Raw genomic sequence first — 18341 nt, 5'->3', positions numbered from 1 at the left:
ACTGCAGCTAATATATTAAAAACAATGATTATTCATGACTAATACATGTACAGTATCTATCACATATATGTTATATCCAGGCCCACACATACAGTAAGCTGCATGTGCAGAACTCCCTGCAGAAATTTAATTCCAAATTTAAAGGTTCAGAATGCTGCAGAATTTTCTCCAAAATCAGCAGAGAAAAGGCACTTACTGACGATGTGTCCAGTTGTCTGGAAGGCCAGCTCCACTATACTCTCATCCTGATCAGAGGCAGCGAGATGAAACACAGAGAAAATGTTCTTCCATCCTGATCTAATATTCCCAGCCTGAGAGTTCACCATCTGAGCTATACAGCGGACCACCATGTCTCTGATGGTAGGAGATCTGTAGACAGAGCAGTAGCATGTGAATAAAGTAGCAACAACAACCGCCATTCGCCACTAAGTGGTGGTGACGTCACCACGACGCTTGTGCCAGGCTATGTGCACCTTGAGGCCATGTGAAGTGTCTAAAGTCCGCTGGCAGGAGGTCACGGGGCAGACCCACATGCCACGGGTCGACTGACTGAAACGACTGGCTGATAGACCACCTGTGCCCCCTACTGTGCCAACTTGCTGTGCTTTAGACACCCGACGCTCCGCTCATTGGTGTGAGCGTCGCTCCTCCGCCCTCCGTTGTTGTTGGAGGGCAACTGCCTCCAACTGCCCAGTAGCATCCTTCACGAGCCTCCTCCACAGAGGCTGATTTGACAACGCGTGCTGCGCCTGTTTAGCCCCATCAATCCGGCCGTACAAAAGCGGTTTAGGCATGCGGTGGCTGGGCATGTGGGCTACATGGCCCAGCCAATGCAGCCTTGCCTGCCAGAGGAGCTCACCGATGGGACTTTGTCCAGATCTTTCAAGGATTTGTGAGCTCCTCACACAATCCAGCCTGGTTAAACCCAGGATGGATCGTAGGCAGGTCAGCCTAAATGTTTCTAACCGGCGAAGATGTTCTATTAACGGGATCCACGTTTCACAAGCGTAGAGAAGGGAGGGAACGACCGTGGCCGAGAAGACCTGAAGCTTTGTGCGGAGCGACAGACCAGGTAGCTTCCACACACCGTTACGCAACCGATGAAAAGATAATGCCGCTCGACTGATTTGGAATGAGACCTCCGCTGCTAAACCGGAGCTGGTCATGAGCACACTGCCCAGGTATGGGAAACTCTCCACTCTCTCCACAACTGCTCTATCACCAATTGGGAGTTGGGGGGGTGGAGTGTCTGATGGAACAAATTACCCAGGCAGTTGCTTAGTTTTGGTGGGGCTGATGGTAAGGCCCCACCTCTTAGTGGCAAGCTCCAGGTTCAGCAGCAGCACCCCCAACTCCTCCTCTGAGTGAGCAGCAATTACCAGATCATCGGCATACATAACATGGTTGAGCAATAGGGAGCCATCCCTTGACCGCACCAGGGCATCGATCAGCCTCCCATTGTATCTGTACCAGATGGAAATTCCTCCAGTACAGCTATTGAAGGTTTCATGAACTACGTGGTCAAAATAGATGTTAAATAATGTGGGAGCAAGAGGACATCCCTGTTGCACCCCAAGGTGTACAGGGAATGGCTCTGACTCCCGGCCCCGTAGTTTTACCTGGGCCCGCTCACCATTATGAAGGTCCTTAATGATCATGAGCAGAGGGTCAGGGACTCCGACAGCACGAAGAACAACCCAGAGTCCAGGCCTACTGATGGTATCATAGGCCTTGACCAGGTCAATAAAGCAGATATGTAGGTCTTGTTGGAATTCCCTACACCTCTGCTGTAGCAGACGGACAGAAAATATGGCATCAGCGCAGGACCGCACTTTCCTGAAACTGCATTGGGGCTCCGCAAGCCTCTCCTCAGTGTGCCTAGCGAGGCGATATTGAATAACCCTTGCCAGGACCTTTCCTGGCGCACTGAGGAGTGAGATGCCCCTGTAGTTGTTACAGTCTGTGCAGTCCCCTTTCTTAAAGAGGGGGACCACCAGGGCATCCTTCCAATCCTGCGGAACCCGTCCAGTGGTCCAGACTGTTGTCATGATGTCGTGTAGGGCAGTCTGTGCACAAATGCCACCCTCCCTCAGCATTTCGCCTGGGAGATCATCTCTGCCCGGTGCCTTTCCCGGTCTCAGACTCTGGATCGCCTTCAGTACTTCCTCAACAGATGGCACCTCAGCCAACCACTCACAGGGGGTGACTTCTTCCTCCAATATTTGAGGCACCGCAGCCTCGGCAGGGTCATCCCCACTTTGTCCCACGTTGTTTTCCTGGCTGAGGGATTTCCCCTCCCCCAGGACCTCACAGAAATGCTCAGCAAATCTGCAAACCTGTTCCTGGGGGTCAACGATTGGATCACCATTCTTTCCCCTAATGATGGTAATAGGTGTGGTGCTGCAGGTTACTTTTTTGATGTAATTAAAGAGCGATTTGTGATCACGGGCTGCTGAGGCAGACTCCATCTCCTCAGCAACCCGCGACCACCACCCATCCTTGCAGCGCCTCACGGCTCTCCGAACCTCAGAGCGAAGGCTGCGCTAAGCCTCCTCATTCTCTGACGTGGGATGCTGTAGCCGATGAGAGTGGGCCTGACGCTTTTTCTCAGCCAGCTTTAACACCTCCTCTCCCAGATGGGGAGATCTGGACCATGTACCCAAAGCAACCATTGCAGCTATATGAGCCACAGTCCTAAACCTCGCCCATTTCCCCTCGACATCTGGAGGATTGGGGGATGATGCAAAACCCAGCCGCAAGCAATGATGAAATTCTCGCTTGCAACTTTCATCAGCTAGCTGAGACCATGCCACTAAGGGTTTGAATGGGGACCTGGGTGTACACCCACCACCGGAGTGGAAGAATGGCAGGTGCATCTTACAGACGAAAGGTCGATGGTCAGATCAGCTCCACGGTAGGTCCTGGTGTCAAGGACATGTACCTGCAACCGCTATTCCATCACTATGTAGTCCAGCAGATGTTCTTGCTTGGACCTGGCATGCATCCATGATGTAGTGTGGATGCGCCGATGCCAGAACAGCGTGTTGGTAATTACAAGCCTATGGGCTGCACAAAAATCTAGCAGCCTCCTGCCTTTGTTATTGAGCTGATCTGGCCCATGCCTTCCAATCACTCCAGACCAGGTGCCAGCATCCTGGCCAACTCGGCATTGAAGTCACCCAACAAGATGACTCTATCCCGAGGGGCCACTTTAGCTAGCACCTGTGATAGCAAACACACACACACACACACACACACACACACACACTTACTCTCTTCATCTCATTCAGCAGTTGCAAACACATGCAGACAAGTTCATTTTTATCCATCAGTCATGGAGTTTATTCATGATGGCTTCTGAGACTGTATGTGTGTGTTCACTCACTAAGCCTAATGAGCACTGCAGGGTCAATAAGAGCTAATACAACTTTCTACTCTCTGTCTGTTCCTTCCAGTGTCTGAGAAGTAACTTTGAAACTGTAGCTTGCCAAGCTGCTTATAATTGTAAGTAGTTAGGCTACTGTAAAGCTACTTACAAAAAGTAGCAAATTACATTTAAGCTATTTAAGGGGGCAATATATTTTTATTTATATGACTAATTAATTTTGTGTAATTTATTTAAGAAATCTGAGCAGTATTTATCTGGCACAAAAACAATGAGGAATTCAATTAGAGTGACAGGATTACATTTGAAAAGATAAATATTTACCAAACACAGCTACTAAAACTAGAAACCAAAAATGTATAGAACTGAATTGAATACATATGATCGATTTACTTTTATTCATATTTTTTCCATACAATGAATGTGAATGGTGAATGAGGCTTAACATTTTGCCTAACATCTCCTTTTGTGTTCCAGAGTAGAAAGAAAAGTCAAACAGGTTGTTTAGAACAACATGTCCTAAATGTGATGTTAAGATGATTTTAAAATGCATGAAATGAAGCATTTCACTCTCCTAAACACAGAACAGAGCCCTATTCAGAGCAAAACAACAGTTATTATGTTCAACACAAGCCTTGTGTCTCTGACCAGCTCTTACTTAAGTCTTGCATAGTCATACATTAAACCATGAAATACACGCTTGTATTTCACTTTCTTTGCAGTGCAAGTTAAAATACTCACCTGTTCTTTTTCATTATGTGCTCAAAGGGCCTCAGGAAATCCTTTTGGAATCTGAAATTGGCCAACTCTCCCTTCTCCAAAAATTTCATGGAGAGCTGCCTGAGAGAATCCACAGCGAAAATAGCAACATCCTCATTGGGATTACAGCCGACCTGAGATAAAATATAAAAAAAGAGAGATGGAGAAAATTAGAGCAGTGAGCGCTGTGTTTTCATTTTTGGCCTGTCTTCAGTCTATTAGATATGCCCTCCTGCAGGCAGACTGAAATTTAAAAGCCTCATTAGATTTCTCTAATATCATACAAAGCCACAGAGAAACACACTTGTCATGGATGGATTTCCTTTAGGCAACGATTTTGAGGCATTATAAACTCACCTTGTTGAAATGATCTCCTATAACCTCCCATATTCTGGACCACTGCAGCCTGATACGACCCATGTTGTAGTATGATATCTCCACGATCTTCTGTAAACTGAACATTCGAGGGTGTGTAGGGGAGGCCAGTTCATCCATTGATATCGCACACAGCCACCTCACAAAGTCCACTGCAAGAAAGAGCATCGCTTAATGAGAGTTAGCTATTGCTTGAAATTCAACATCAAATTTTGGAACAACAAGAGGGTGAGTAAATGATGACAGATTTTCATTTTTTTGGTAAACTATCCCTTTAAGAAAAACCTGGTACTTACCAATGGCATTTCCATCAAGTCTGGTAGAGCCCGTGAATATCCTGCAAAGAAGAATATGAGCGTTAGTAACATTCCAAGGACATATTAAGTAGTTGTAACATTATGATGATCATTTATCGACATAAAAAATAACAATAACTGCCTTGCCTGTCCACGGCGACTACCACGCTTTGTGAGCTGGTCTCGCCGATAGACTCCTGTATGCTTGCAATCTGTTTACGATCAACATTCCCTCCTACCGTGAAACAAATCAAAGTTGGATATTTATGAAAACTCATTCTCTCACACTGGTGCTAGATAATTAAACTGGATTTCTTGAACAAGGTGATTAATTAACGATATCCTAAACAGATCTTAATGGATGACATTTAAGCTTGAGATCTGACTGATTTGATGACGTAATGCCAAACGAAAAGCTGCAATGTTGATGGTGCTCTTGTGAAGTATGAATGACTGACCTAAGCCTAGATACTCATCAGATGTTTGTTCCTTAGTGCTGGTGATGAAGCCTTCCTTCCCCCGGACGGTTCCTGATATGTATCGAGCCTTCACTCCGGTCCCGATGAGCTGGGCCAACTCCAGCTGACTGATGCACTTCAGGATCTACACAGCACATTAAATGATAACACCTACCAAGTTACAATTCACTTTCATTGCATATTTTTTCCATACAGTGAAAGTGAATGGTGAGGCTAACATTCTGCCTAACATCTCTTTTCGTGTTCCACGGAAGAAGAAAAAAAGTCATGTGGGTTTAGAAACAACATGAGGTTGAGCAAATAATGACAGAATCTTGGGGTGAACTTACCTTTTTAACTGGAAAATATTTGGACTCTAATGACTCCAAAATAATAAAATAAAAAAGGCCACAAATTAATTGTAGCTCTAGCTTTTCATACATAGTACAGTACTGTGCAAATGTTTTAGGCACTTGTGAAAAATGATGCATAGTGAAGATGTCTTCAAAAATAATGCCATAAATAGTTTTTTTTTAATCACTTAATGTCATACAAAATCCAGTAAACATAAAAAATGCTAAATCAATATTCGGTATGACCACCTTTGCCTTTAAAACAGCACCAATTCTCCTAGGTACACCTGGACACAGTTTTTCTTGGTTGTCGGCAGATAGGATGTTCGCGATTAATCGCCGATTTTTATAATGCTGAAATACGACTCTATATATTCTTTTTCTGACTAAATGCATTTATTTCCTTCTAAGGAAAGAAAATAAGAAATATGCAACAATAATGCTTTATTAACATTTTCCGAACAAAGTCTTCCACAGTATAAAGATAGAAATGCACTAAAATAGCACCGATTCATGTAACATTAAACATTTCTCAAAATCTAAGTGGGAGTTTGACTAATTGAAAGAAGGTTATACAGGTGCATCTCAATAAATTAGAATGTCGTGGAAAAGTTCATTTATTTCAGTAATTCAACTCAAATTGTGAAACTCGTGTATTAAATAAATTCAATGCACACAGACTGAAGTAGTTTAAGTCTTTGGTTCTTTTAATTGTGATGATTTTGGCTCACATTTAACAAAAACCCACCAATTCACTATCTCAAAAAATTAGAATATGGTGACATGCCAATCAGCTAATCAACTCAAAACACCTGCAAAGTTTTCCTGAGCCTTCAAAATGGTCTCTCAGTTTGGTTCACTAGGCTACACAATCATGGGGAAGACTGCTGATCTGACAGTTGTCCAGAAGACAATCATTGACACCCTTCACAAGGAGGGTAAGCCACAAACATTCATTGCCAAACAAGCTGGCTGTTCACAGAGTGCTGTATCCAAGCGTGTTAACAGAAAGTTGAGTGGAAGGAAAAAGTGTGGAAGAAAAAGATGCACAACCAACCGAGAGAACCGCAGCCTTACGATTGTCAAGCAAAATCGATTCAAGAATTTGGGTGAACTTCACAAGGAATGGACTGAGGCTGGGGTCAAGGCATCAAGAGCCACCACACACAGACACTACAGTTGTCGTATTCCTCTTGTTAAGCCACTCCTGAACCACAGACAACGTCAGAGGCGTCTTACCTGGGCTAAGGAGAAGAAGAACTGGACTGTTGCCCAGTGTTCCAAAGTCCTCTTTTCAGATGAGAGCAAGTTTTGTATTTCATTTGGAAACCAAGGTCCTAGAGTCTGGAGGAAGGGTGGAGAAGCTCATAGCCCAAGTTGCTTGAAGTCCAGTGTTAAGTTTCCACAGTCTGTGATGATTTGAGGTACAATGTCATCTGCTGGTGTTGGTCCATTGTGTTTTTTGAAAACCAAACTCACTGCACCCATTTACCAAGAAATTTTGGAGCACTTCATGCTTCTTTCTGCTGACCAGCTTTTTAAAGATGCTGATTTCATTTTCCAGCAGGATTTGGCACCTGCCCACACTGCCAAAAGCACCAAAAGTTGGTTAAATGACCATGGTGTTGGTGTGCTTGACTGGCCAGCAAACTCACCAGACCTGAACCCCATAGAGAATCTATGGGGTATTGTCAAGAGGAAAATGAGAAACAAGAGACCAAAAAATGCAGATGAGCTGAAGGCCACTGTCAAAGAAACCTGGGCTTCCATACCACCTCAGCAGTGCCACAAACTGATCACCTCCATGCCACGCTGAATTGAGGCAGTAATTAAAGCAAAAAGGAGCCCCTACCAAGTATTGAGTACATATACAGTAAATGAACATACTTTCCAGAAGGCCAACAATTCACTAAAAATGTTTTTTTTATTGGTCTTATGATGTATTCTAATTTTTTGAGATAGCGAATTGGTGGGTTTTTGTTAAATGTGAGCCAAAATCATCACAATTAAAAGAACCAAAGACTTAAACTACTTCAGTCTGTGTGCACTGAATTTATTTAATACACGAGTTTCACAATTTGAGTTGAATTAGTGAAATAAATGAACTTTTCCACGACATTCTAATTTATTGAGATGCACCTGTATATTCATTGCAATGCGCATTATATCTCTTAAACTTTCATCCTCCAATATATACATCGGCCGGTAGATTGTGGCTATCCACCTTGCTATAGCAATCGTGAAGCCACATTCATGATTTGCGTCAGGCCAACACAACACCATAGTCAATTGCTGCTTTAAACTCCACATGAAAAGGCTGCAGATGTCTTGTTTAGCTCTGGCACACCCCACGTAATGATACTTCATCCAAATTGGTGTTTTGGTGATAATTAAGAATTGACATGCTTCTGTGGTAATTAAATTGCGCCCTACAGAGGCTGCAAAGTACTTGATATCTGTCGCAATTCCCATCTGGGTTTTCTTTGTTCAACAAGTAGCGTTAATAAGTCATTTTCCCCATCACTTGATCAATGATACGGAATCACCGTTGTGTGCGTGTTTGTGGTGTATGCGTCAGTGTAATAATGACACATCACGAAAAGGTTCCGCCCTACTCCAACCAGTGTTCAGAATTTACACGGAGCTGAATAAAATGTCAGAATCTAATATCAAACTGGTAAATGCGTTAATGGCGTCAAAGAAAAATTAATGTGTTAAACATTTTAAATTAATTGTATGCGTTAACGCGTTAATTTTGACAGCTCTAAAAATAGCACAATCACAATCATAGAGGTAAAACTAAATTGAAAGCACAAATTAGAAATAATATAGAAATAAACTAAACTAAAATGTAAAGGTAGAATAACCCTGTTTAAGGAAGAGCTCACCTCATGCCAGGAGGTTCCTAGATAATTTCCGTCAGTGTGGGCCACCGTAATGAGAGTCTTGATGGTGTCAATGTTCTTCTGCTTCATCTCCGTGATGCCAGAGCTGGCCGTTAACAGCGTGAAACGGGCCAGGGCCTGTACATATGCATCTCGCTCCAACTGGAATAAACCAAAAACAGCAAATCAACCTTTTGGATCTGCCAGCATGCGTGTCAGGATGTACCCTGCACTGCGATTCTGTGTGTTAAAGGGATAGTTCACCCAAAAATGAAAATTATGCCATCATTTACTCACCCTCATGTGGTTCCAGACTGTCATTCTACCTATCTCCTTTTGTTTTCCATGGAAGAAAGAAAGTTGGGTTTGGAACAACATGAGGGTAAGTAAATGATGACAGAATTTACATTTTTATGTGAAGTAACCTTTTAAAGATGGGCATTTTGGCTATTTGCCTACTTGAGTACTTTACATAAACTGTAACTCATAAGTGCTGCATTAGGTTTGTGTGTCAAGTTAAAAATAGTTACACATTTAAAACGTGCTACTCTCCATCTAGCTGTTTCTTTAATGCATCCTGTTCATTTCAGACAGAGAGGACTGAAGTATATGCTGCTGATTTGGACAGAGACTGATTAGTACAGCAAACAAACACTAGGCTTTACTGAGCTCCATTAAATTACCTCTGCTTGGTTAAATACAGCGTGTGAAATTACCTGAATGCTGAAGATGCATGCTATCCTGATAGCACAGCGAATCCCCTCCAGACACAGAGAGGCCACCACAGTATCATCACAGTCTTGCAGACCCACACTGAACGCAGCCAAGAACGGTGTCCATGCCAGCTTTAGGGGTTAAAAATACACGAGAGATCAAGATAATAAGAATACTCATAATATGGGATCAGTATTTACATCCAAACAGAATGTCTGTGCATATGCATAAGCAGTATACCTTAAACATGGGTCTGACATGCTCGAGATGGGTGGCACTGGTAAAGGGGGCCTGGACGTGGCTCACGGCCTCCATCAGAGCCTTGGCTGTCTTTGCCATCTGCTCCATCTCAACATTATACAGAAGCCTCCTCTGCTTTTCACTGGCCACACCTGATCCAGAGACACAAATTTACCACAAACCCATTGTATGACTGTTCAATTATTGTCTGATACTAAGCAAAATGTCAGCTAGAGAAATTAGGTTAGACTATTATAAAACATCAGAAGGTTGTATCTATTTTTTTGTAATTATTTTTTTTTTATCCTTATTTATTATTTATCTCGACATTTATGTACAGTGGCAAGAAAAAGTATGTGAACCCTTTGGAATTAGCTGGTTTTCTGCATTAATTGGTCATAAAATGTGATATCATCAAAGTCATACGTTTTTTTTTTTCCACTTTTTATGAAGCCATTCTGTACTGGATTTACTTAGATGTTTAGGGTCAGTGTCCCACTGCATCACCCAACTTCTACTGAGCTTCAGCTGGCACACAGCCACCCTGACATTATCCTGTAAGATATCTTGATAAATTTGAGAATTCATTTTTCCTTGATGACAAGAGGTTCAGGCCCGAAGCAGCCCCAAATCATGATGCTCCCTCGACCGTACTTCACCGTTGGGATGATGTTTTCATGTTGGTATGCGGTGCCCTTTTACACCATACGTAGTGATGCATGTTCTTCCCAAACAATTTAACCTTAGTTTCATCAGTTCACAAAACATTTTCCCAGTAGCGTTGTGGAATGTCAAGGTGGTCTTTGGCATACGTCAGGTGCGCAGCAATGTTTTTGCTGGAAAGCAGCAGCTTCCTTTGTGGTGTCCTGCCATGGACACCATGCCTGTTTCTGGATAGTAGACTCATGAACAGAGTTGTTAACCAGTTCCAATGATTCCTTCAATTCTTTAGCTGTCACTCTAAGGTTCTTTTTTTTTTTTTTTACCTCACTGAGCATTCTGCAGTGTACCCTTTAAGTCATCTTGACTGGACGGACACTTCTAGGGAGAGTGGCCACAGTACTAAATCATCTCCATTTAGAGACAATTTGTCTTACTGTGGACAGATGAATATCTAAGACGAATATCTAAACCTTTCCAGCTTTATGCAAAGCAACAATTCTTGACTGCAGGTCTACTGAGATCTCTTTTTTACGAGGCATGGTCCACGTCAGCAGATGCTTCTTGTGTATAGCAAACTCAAAATGTTTGAGTGCTTTTTATAAGTCAGAGTAGCTCTAACCCACACCTCCAATCTCATTTCATTAATTGTTTGCAAACTCCTGATTCAAATTAGCTTTGGTTGATGTCATTAGCCTAGGGTTCACATACTTTTTCCAACCTACACTGTGAATGTTTGAATGATGTATTCAGTATGTACAAGAACGATACAATAATATATTAGTTAAAACACATTGTGTTTGTTCATTACTGTTACTTAGATGAAGATCAAACCAGATTTAAAAAACATTTAACCATAAATGTAGGCAACTAACATTTTGAACAAACAACCATTGTAGCCACCAATTTTTAAAACCTCTATTTATTAAAAACGGTATTAAGACATCTCTCATTCTTGCAATTTGCAAGAAAATTCGCAAAGATAGCGAAACTAGTATAATGACGCAGCCTTTAGAAAAAGTGAAGGCAAAAAATAAATATGATTATGGTTAATTATAAAAAAGTACTTTTGTAAGTTCCTTCGGTGCACCAAGTACTCACTTTGCTTATTTGACTTTAGAGTTAATTCCTTTGTCTCCTTCATGGATATTTTTTTCCCTGCGATTTCATCATAAATGGCTGACAGATACTCCTCCGGTAAATCTTTACTGTCATTGATCCCTCTGTTCATCTTGATGTATTGTTCTTTTGTCATTTTGTTCTTCACCTGTGCCGAGATTAAAGAAAGGCAGATCAGAAGCGCTCCTGGTAGGATGAGCTCTTGTTTTCCGTTGTTTTGTCAGAAACATTCATCACCTAGATTTTGCTATTCCACTTACATCTTAAGACTGAATGCCAAACATTCACATTAACATTCATAGACTCAGTACTGATAAGAAAAAACCATTTGAAAAGCTTTCAGTTAAAGGGATAGTTCACATGCACACACACAAATCTATCATTATTTACTCAACCTAATGTCGTTCAGCCTATGGTCTTTGAATAATTGTCGTTGTATGGCAAGGGCTGCATAACAATTCATTAAAAATTTCAACTTCTGTTTTCCACAAAAAAAAAAAAAAAAAAGAAAAAAAAGCATATAGTTTAGTAATGACATTAGGATGAGTAAATGATCACAGAATTTTCATTTTTGTGTGAACTATTCCTTTAACAAACAACACTTTAATTCGGAACAGAATTTGAGTTGGTGCACTAACCTGCGGACTGTGTAGATCTGTAGTCAACATGATGATTGAATACGCCAGGACGTACGCAGTGTCTGCGCTCGCAAACAGAGTTTGCCTGAGGTGAGAGAGACGAAAGGAGACAAATCGTGATTCAGGTCAAGTTAAGTGTTTGTGGCATAATTAGAGCTGTAGGTTAATTTGTTACATCAGCCGGGGAGTGCAGCACTTACCTTTGGTTGCATTCTAAATATCTAGCAGCAAATTTCTCCATCAGTCGATCGATTTTCTGGGCCTCTCCAGGCAGACGGAAACCCTCGAGGAACATGCGCAGTGCCGGTACAAAGTCTTTGCCCTGGAAGTCCATTTGGTCGACGTAGGCATACATGACCTCTTTATTGATGCGATCGTTGTCCCCAAGAAATTCTCCTACCTGGATCTGTCGGGTTGAAAACAAGAGGACAAATGACTCAGATATTGATTGTGTATGTAGGTACGGAAATAAATAGCCAAAACACAATGAAAGGTTCATAACTCCAATAGAGAAATGCAAGCTCAATGCTACATACTATAGCCACAGTGAACCCGTTTACATGCACACCAATATGGTGAAACACCCTAACCAATCAGCTTTTTTAAAATGTCAGACAACGCAAACCTTGTTATTTTCTGCTTTTGACGTCAAACCATGAAGAGGCATGTGCACAACACTTGGATTGCAAGCCAAATTTACTTTAAGTAACGTTCAGGATGGGAATTATTGATATCAACAATTCAATTTTTACTGGTTAAAATGCTAATTCTTGATATCAGGAATTAAGTGAAAGCACTAATTACATTTGTACATAGTAAAACGGTTAGTTCTTAATAAAAAATGACTAATTTTCACTAGTAGAATTTCACAATGATCTGTCATCCACTCCTATTCAAAACGCAATTACAGATATCAAAAATGTATTTAGTACCAGTTGAAATTCCTAATACACATATCAGCTATGTACTTCTTACTACTACAAATGCTAATTGTTGATATCAATAATTACATGGTTCATAGTGCCAATGTCCATTCCTATTACCAATAATTAAATTACAACTGGAGAAATTGCTAATTTTTGATATCTGAAATGTAGTTGAAATGTACAGTATTTCGGCATGTTAGATTCGGTTTTTAAGATATCTGGGAATCGATTCTGGATATCAATAAATTGGAAAGTAATTTAATACACAGTACTATGCAAACGTCTTAGGCACATAAGATGTTTAATAAAAAAATTTGTCTTAAGATGGTTATTTATATCTTTAGATGTAGTGTGTCAATAGGAAATAAACATTTTAGACTCCCAAACATTCCTTCTGCAAACAGAATATAATAGAAGAACAGGGAGCCCTGCAACAGATGGCATAGACCCACAAAGACCCCCACTGAACATCGAGTCAGTGTGGGATTACATGAAGAGACAGAAGCAATTGAAACAGCCTAAATAGATAGAAGAACTGTGGTGAATGCTCCAAGAAGCTTGGAACATCCTATCTGCCAACAACCAAGAAAAACTGTGTCCAGGTGTACCTAGAAGAATTGGGGCTGTTTTAAAGGTCACACCAAATGTTGATTTAGCTTTTTTTATGTTTACTGGACTTTGGATGATGTTCATTGAAAAATGAAAACTAAATGCCTAAAACTTTTGCACAGTACTGTATCTAAAAAGGATTTTGTACTAGTTACAATCACATTACAGATATCAGAAATTAACATTGCCAGTAGTGGAAACCAAATTACTGATATAAAAAATGAGCAGTTTTACTAGATGCAATTTAATTGTTGATAACAGGAATAGACATTTGTACTTGTAACAATGTAATTATTTATATAATTTTGTTTTATTTTTACTAGTAATAAGTGCATTGCTGATATGTGAAGTTGTAATTTCAACTAGTAAGAAATTAATTTTTGTTATCTGTAATTGCATTTTGAATCAAAGTACCTGAGATAACTGCAACATTCTACTAGTGAAAATACAGTTACGGATATCAAGAATTATGGTTTTTACTAGTTGAAACTGAATTTTTGTTATAAAAAATTAGCGCTTTCAATTTTTGATATAAAAAATATGCATTTCTGCGAGTGATGACATTTTTTAAACAAGAATTAACGTTTTTAGTAATTACATTACAGTCAATTTGGCTTGCCATTCACTTGCGTACATTGGATAAGCCAGTAAGAGCAACAGTAAAGGTGTTTCTACGCAAGTCTTACAGAGTCAAGCCTCTCCTCCTGATGTAAAAACTGGGCAATGTCTTCCGGCGTAGTTCCCAGCATGCCTTGCTCCTGCAGGTACTGAATGCCTCTCTTTGGTTTCTTGTTGAACCTATGCATCATGGTATCCAGAACAATATGAGGGTGAGTACATTATTTTTAGTGGTAAACTGTCCCTTTAACAATGTGTATAGTGCACAGGTAAATCTCTAGATATTTCTGATTCCAGCTTGATTGCTTACAGGTCAATGCCTTGCTCTATGATCTCCTTCTGCTGTTTGAGGACCTCAAACTGCTCAGGGTTGTCTGTTCCTGACATCTGTGTGCTGTAGCTTCCAATGCCCGACGAGGCGGTGGAATCCAGAGAGTTTATGCTGTCATAACGGTTAATAGTTTCTGGGTGCTTCGACTCATTGGTCTCCTGCTCTAAAGGCTTTTCTTGGCCTAATGGAGAGAGAAAGTTAAAGTAATGCAACTGAAAAAGGCAATGTGAAACAATTAAGCTATATCACACAAACAAGAGTGCTGTCGTACTGAAAATTCTACACAATTCTAAGTGTGATTGCATTTGAACAACATTTCTTTAAACAAGTTAAAGGGTTAGTTCACCCAAAAATTGTATTTCTCTCATCATTTACTCACCCTCATGCCATCCCAGATGTGAATGACTTACTTTCTTCTGCAGAACACAAAGATTTTAGAAGAATATTTCAGCTCTGTAGGTCCATACAATGCAAGTGAATGGTGACCAGACCTTTAAAGCTCCAAAAAGCACATAAAGGCAGCATACAATTAATTCTTAAGACTCCAGTGGTTAAATCCTTATCTTCAGAAGGGATATGATAGGTGTGGGTGAGAAACAGATCAATATTTATGTTCTTTTTTACTTTAAATCTCCACTTTCACTTTGTGAAAGTGAAACTAAACAGGCGCCACATGTAACTTTCAGATGTGAAAGTGAAAGTGGAGATTTATAGTAAAGAAAGAACATAAATATTGATCTGTTTCTTACCCACACCTATCATATCACTTCTGAAGATAAGGATTTAACCACTGGAGTCTTATGGATTACTTTTATGCTGCTTTTATCTGCTTTTTGGACCTTCAGATTTCCAGCCACCATTCACTTGCATTGTATGGACCTACAGAGCTGAAAATATTCTTCTAAAAATCTTTGTTTGTGTTCTGCAGAAGAAAGAAAGTCAAACACATCTGGGATGACATGAGGGTGAGTAAATTATGAGAGAACTTTCATTTTTGGGTGAACTAGCCCTTTAATATTGAGTAATTTACATTTTAGACACAATATAGCAGTTATTCTGTCTATTTTTGGTCTGCTATTGAAAATAGTTCCAAATGAAGCCAAAGCAAAATGAACCATTGTGTATTACTGAGCTACAAACAGCAAAATGTTTTCAGTACTGTTATTCTAATCTTATATCAGCACTCTTGGAACACCACTTGTCCAATCAGGTTAGAGGACCAGAACTAACTGTTGAATAATTTTAGAGAGAGCAGAAGAAAAGATAAGACTATGTAAAACACAATCCCAGTAGCTCCAGGGAGCAGAGACAGCATGATTCACTGATTCATTGGAGTCCAGGCTGAGGGATATATGTGTTGGTGTATGGACTTTCTTCTTTGGCTTGGCTTCCTTTATAAGTTTCCCAACACAACAATTTCTCTAATAAAGTCTTTGGCCTCAGCTGACTCATATCACAAAAACAGCACTGTGGGGACACGGAGAAGAGCGGCATGACCTGAATACACAGGGTAATGCATCTGAAGTTTGTGCGAGACAAACATGCCGGCGGTTTGGGTATGGGGAAGTTTGGCTTGCATTGAACGGGGTCTGATTACACTTCGGAAACACTGTAAAATATTCAGTGGACAGCCATCACTGGAACATGAGCTATCAAGTCACTTCCTCATTTCAGAGGGATAGTTTCCTCTCTCAGAGATATCACAGAAGCCAGCTGCAGCTAGGAGATACTTGTTAATTTTTAGCAGCAAACGAATCATAATTTAACTGTTCTCAATTAAAGCTGGGTGATATTTTAGATGGATATTTTGGATGGATGGATAGTCACGATGTTGTTTAATTTTAAAGCGCTAGCAAAAGCATTGTGAATTAGGGTTGTAAAGCTATAAAAAAAAATGTCATTTCATGACATTCATCTGAGTTTTCTATGATTAATCTTGATTAATCATGGTACATTAAAACAAAATATAACATTTTATCATAAATATATGTACTTTATACTTTGCATAAAAGAACTTGCAAGAAATTGGTTGGTCATCATTTAATTATTTAAATACGAACATGTTAAAATTAAAAAAAAATTGCAGAAATGTTCAATTAGATAAATTTTTACAGGTATAAATCTTTGATACAAGTGTATGTTTACATGTCATAAAATCAGTGGACATTGTAATTAAAAGTTGGGCAAAATCTGGCATTATCCAGTGGAATTCTTTTTTATAATAAGATCAAATGGGCAAATTCAATAAATTTCCAGCTTTAATGGCAAGATAAACTTAAGTGTACATTGCCAACGCATTATTAGACAGTGCTGAAGTTTAATTTGCTGAGGTTTTAAATCTAAAAACTATTATTTTTTCTGGCTGCCGTTCAGTCTCTATTGCGCATCTCTTTTGACACTGTTCAGATGGCAGTAAGCAAGCGTATTCGGGTGATGTGAAGAGATACGGGAGCTTGCCCGTATCTCTCTTACAACTGGCTCAATGCTTGCGTGTGAAGTCTCCATTCTTCATACACTAAATCCACTCCCTTGTTTAATATGCCCGGGACATGCGTTGTGCATAATTAATAAGCATGCACTACTCCACACAATCAGTTTCTGTGCTAGCATGCGCAGTCGAGTCGAGCGTGTACCTCCTGGAAATTTATATATGCCAATTTTAGCCACAGGAAGTGTGTGTGTGGGGGGTGGGGTGGGGGGGGGGGGGGGGGGGGGGGGATTGTGACGTTACAAAAAAAACGGACACTGCATAAAATTGCGTAAATTGTTTTTTTATGCGTTAAACAGTCAACTATTAATTGCAGAAAATAACGCATTAAATTTCCTAGCTCTATTGTGAATGCAAATATTCACTAAATAATCCAGTTTTACTCTCACTACTGTCTGATTTACAACAGCTAAAATAGCCACTGCACAGAGCACTATTAATCACTAACAGTATCTGGTTTACGCAACACAAACTAATGCAATCAACTGTAATGTTACTATGGGAGCAAACTGCTGTTACCTGCTTTCCCTGTGATGTGCGTCCATTAAGAGAAAACAACAAACAGTGATAGGCCAGCATGATAAGCATACAGAAGGACCTGAAAGCCTCAGCCATCCAAAACAAACATTATATACCTGGAGAGCTAGCTTAGATGAGCATACTCTAGGCTTATGTGTCTTTCTATGCTGATACAGGACTATTAGGACATACAGAAAGGCCTGTAAGAGTGGCTTTGATGTAGATGAAAGTTTAAAAATATTACTTACAATATATATATATAGTGATATTTATATACTATATTTATAGTGTGAGTGTGTGTGTATATATACACACACACTCACACACAGGCAGCCAAAAGTTTGGAATAATGTGCAGATTTTGCTCTTATGGAAAGAAATTGGTACTTTTATTCACAAAAGTTGCATTCAACTGATCACAATGTATAGTTAGGACATTAATAACGTGAAAAAAACTTCTTAAACTACTTCAAAGAGTTCTCATCAAAAAATCCTCCACATGCTGCAGTGACAGCTTTGCAGATCCTTGACATTCTAGTTGTTTCTAAAGAAAGCTGTTTCTTTTTTGCCATTTTTGACCTAATATTGAACTTAAGACATGCCAGTCTATTGCATACTTTGGCAACTCAAAAAAAAATAAATAAAAAATGTAAGCTTAATTTAATGAACCAAATAGCTTTCAACTGTGTTTGATATAATGGCAAGTGATTTTCTAGTACCAAATTAGTCATTTAGCATGATTACTCAAGGGTAAGGTGTTGGAGTGATGGCTGCTGGAAATGGGGCCTGTCTAGTTTTTATCAAAAATTCCTTTTTTTTTCAAATAGTGATGGTGCTGATTTTTCACATCAGTAATGTCCTGACTATACTTTGTGATCATTTGAATGCCACTTTGGTGAATTAAAGTATCAATTTCTTTCCAAAACGGCAAAATCTGTACATTATTCCAAACTTTTGGCCACCAGTATA

The 18341-nt window shown here is 40.0% G+C and overlaps 1 protein-coding gene across 10 annotated transcripts in view; it reads right to left on the bottom strand.

Annotated features, from left to right (window-relative positions):
- LOC127432054 (brefeldin A-inhibited guanine nucleotide-exchange protein 1-like) overlaps positions 1 to 18341 on the bottom strand; it is a 92322-nt gene that overhangs the window by 13544 nt on the left and 60437 nt on the right. For 6 of the 10 annotated variants that reach the window (XM_051682827.1, XM_051682829.1, XM_051682830.1 and 3 more), the window contains 15 exons: positions 14346 to 14547; positions 14104 to 14215; positions 12083 to 12288; positions 11883 to 11967; positions 11227 to 11392; positions 9466 to 9617; positions 9228 to 9356; positions 8809 to 8844; positions 8515 to 8673; positions 5274 to 5418; positions 4963 to 5050; positions 4816 to 4856; positions 4502 to 4671; positions 4127 to 4278; positions 197 to 369 (listed from right to left, as the gene is read on the bottom strand). In XM_051682827.1, coding sequence (XP_051538787.1) covers positions 197 to 369; positions 4127 to 4278; positions 4502 to 4671; positions 4816 to 4856; positions 4963 to 5050; positions 5274 to 5418; positions 8515 to 8673; positions 8809 to 8844; positions 9228 to 9356; positions 9466 to 9617; positions 11227 to 11392; positions 11883 to 11967; positions 12083 to 12288; positions 14104 to 14215; positions 14346 to 14547 — 2016 coding nt within the window. The remainder of the gene's footprint in view (positions 1 to 196; positions 370 to 4126; positions 4279 to 4501; positions 4672 to 4815; positions 4857 to 4962; positions 5051 to 5273; positions 5419 to 8514; positions 8674 to 8808; positions 8845 to 9227; positions 9357 to 9465; positions 9618 to 11226; positions 11393 to 11882; positions 11968 to 12082; positions 12289 to 14103; positions 14216 to 14345; positions 14548 to 18341) is intronic. The other 4 variants (XM_051682831.1, XM_051682835.1, XM_051682836.1 and 1 more) reach the window with 1 other exon arrangement.

This window comes from Myxocyprinus asiaticus, chromosome 41 (genome assembly GCF_019703515.2).
Source record: "Myxocyprinus asiaticus isolate MX2 ecotype Aquarium Trade chromosome 41, UBuf_Myxa_2, whole genome shotgun sequence".
Taxonomy (NCBI): domain Eukaryota; kingdom Metazoa; phylum Chordata; class Actinopteri; order Cypriniformes; family Catostomidae; genus Myxocyprinus; species Myxocyprinus asiaticus.
The sequence above is the reverse complement of the archived record's forward strand: the minus strand, read 5'-3'. Positions and strand labels throughout refer to the sequence as shown.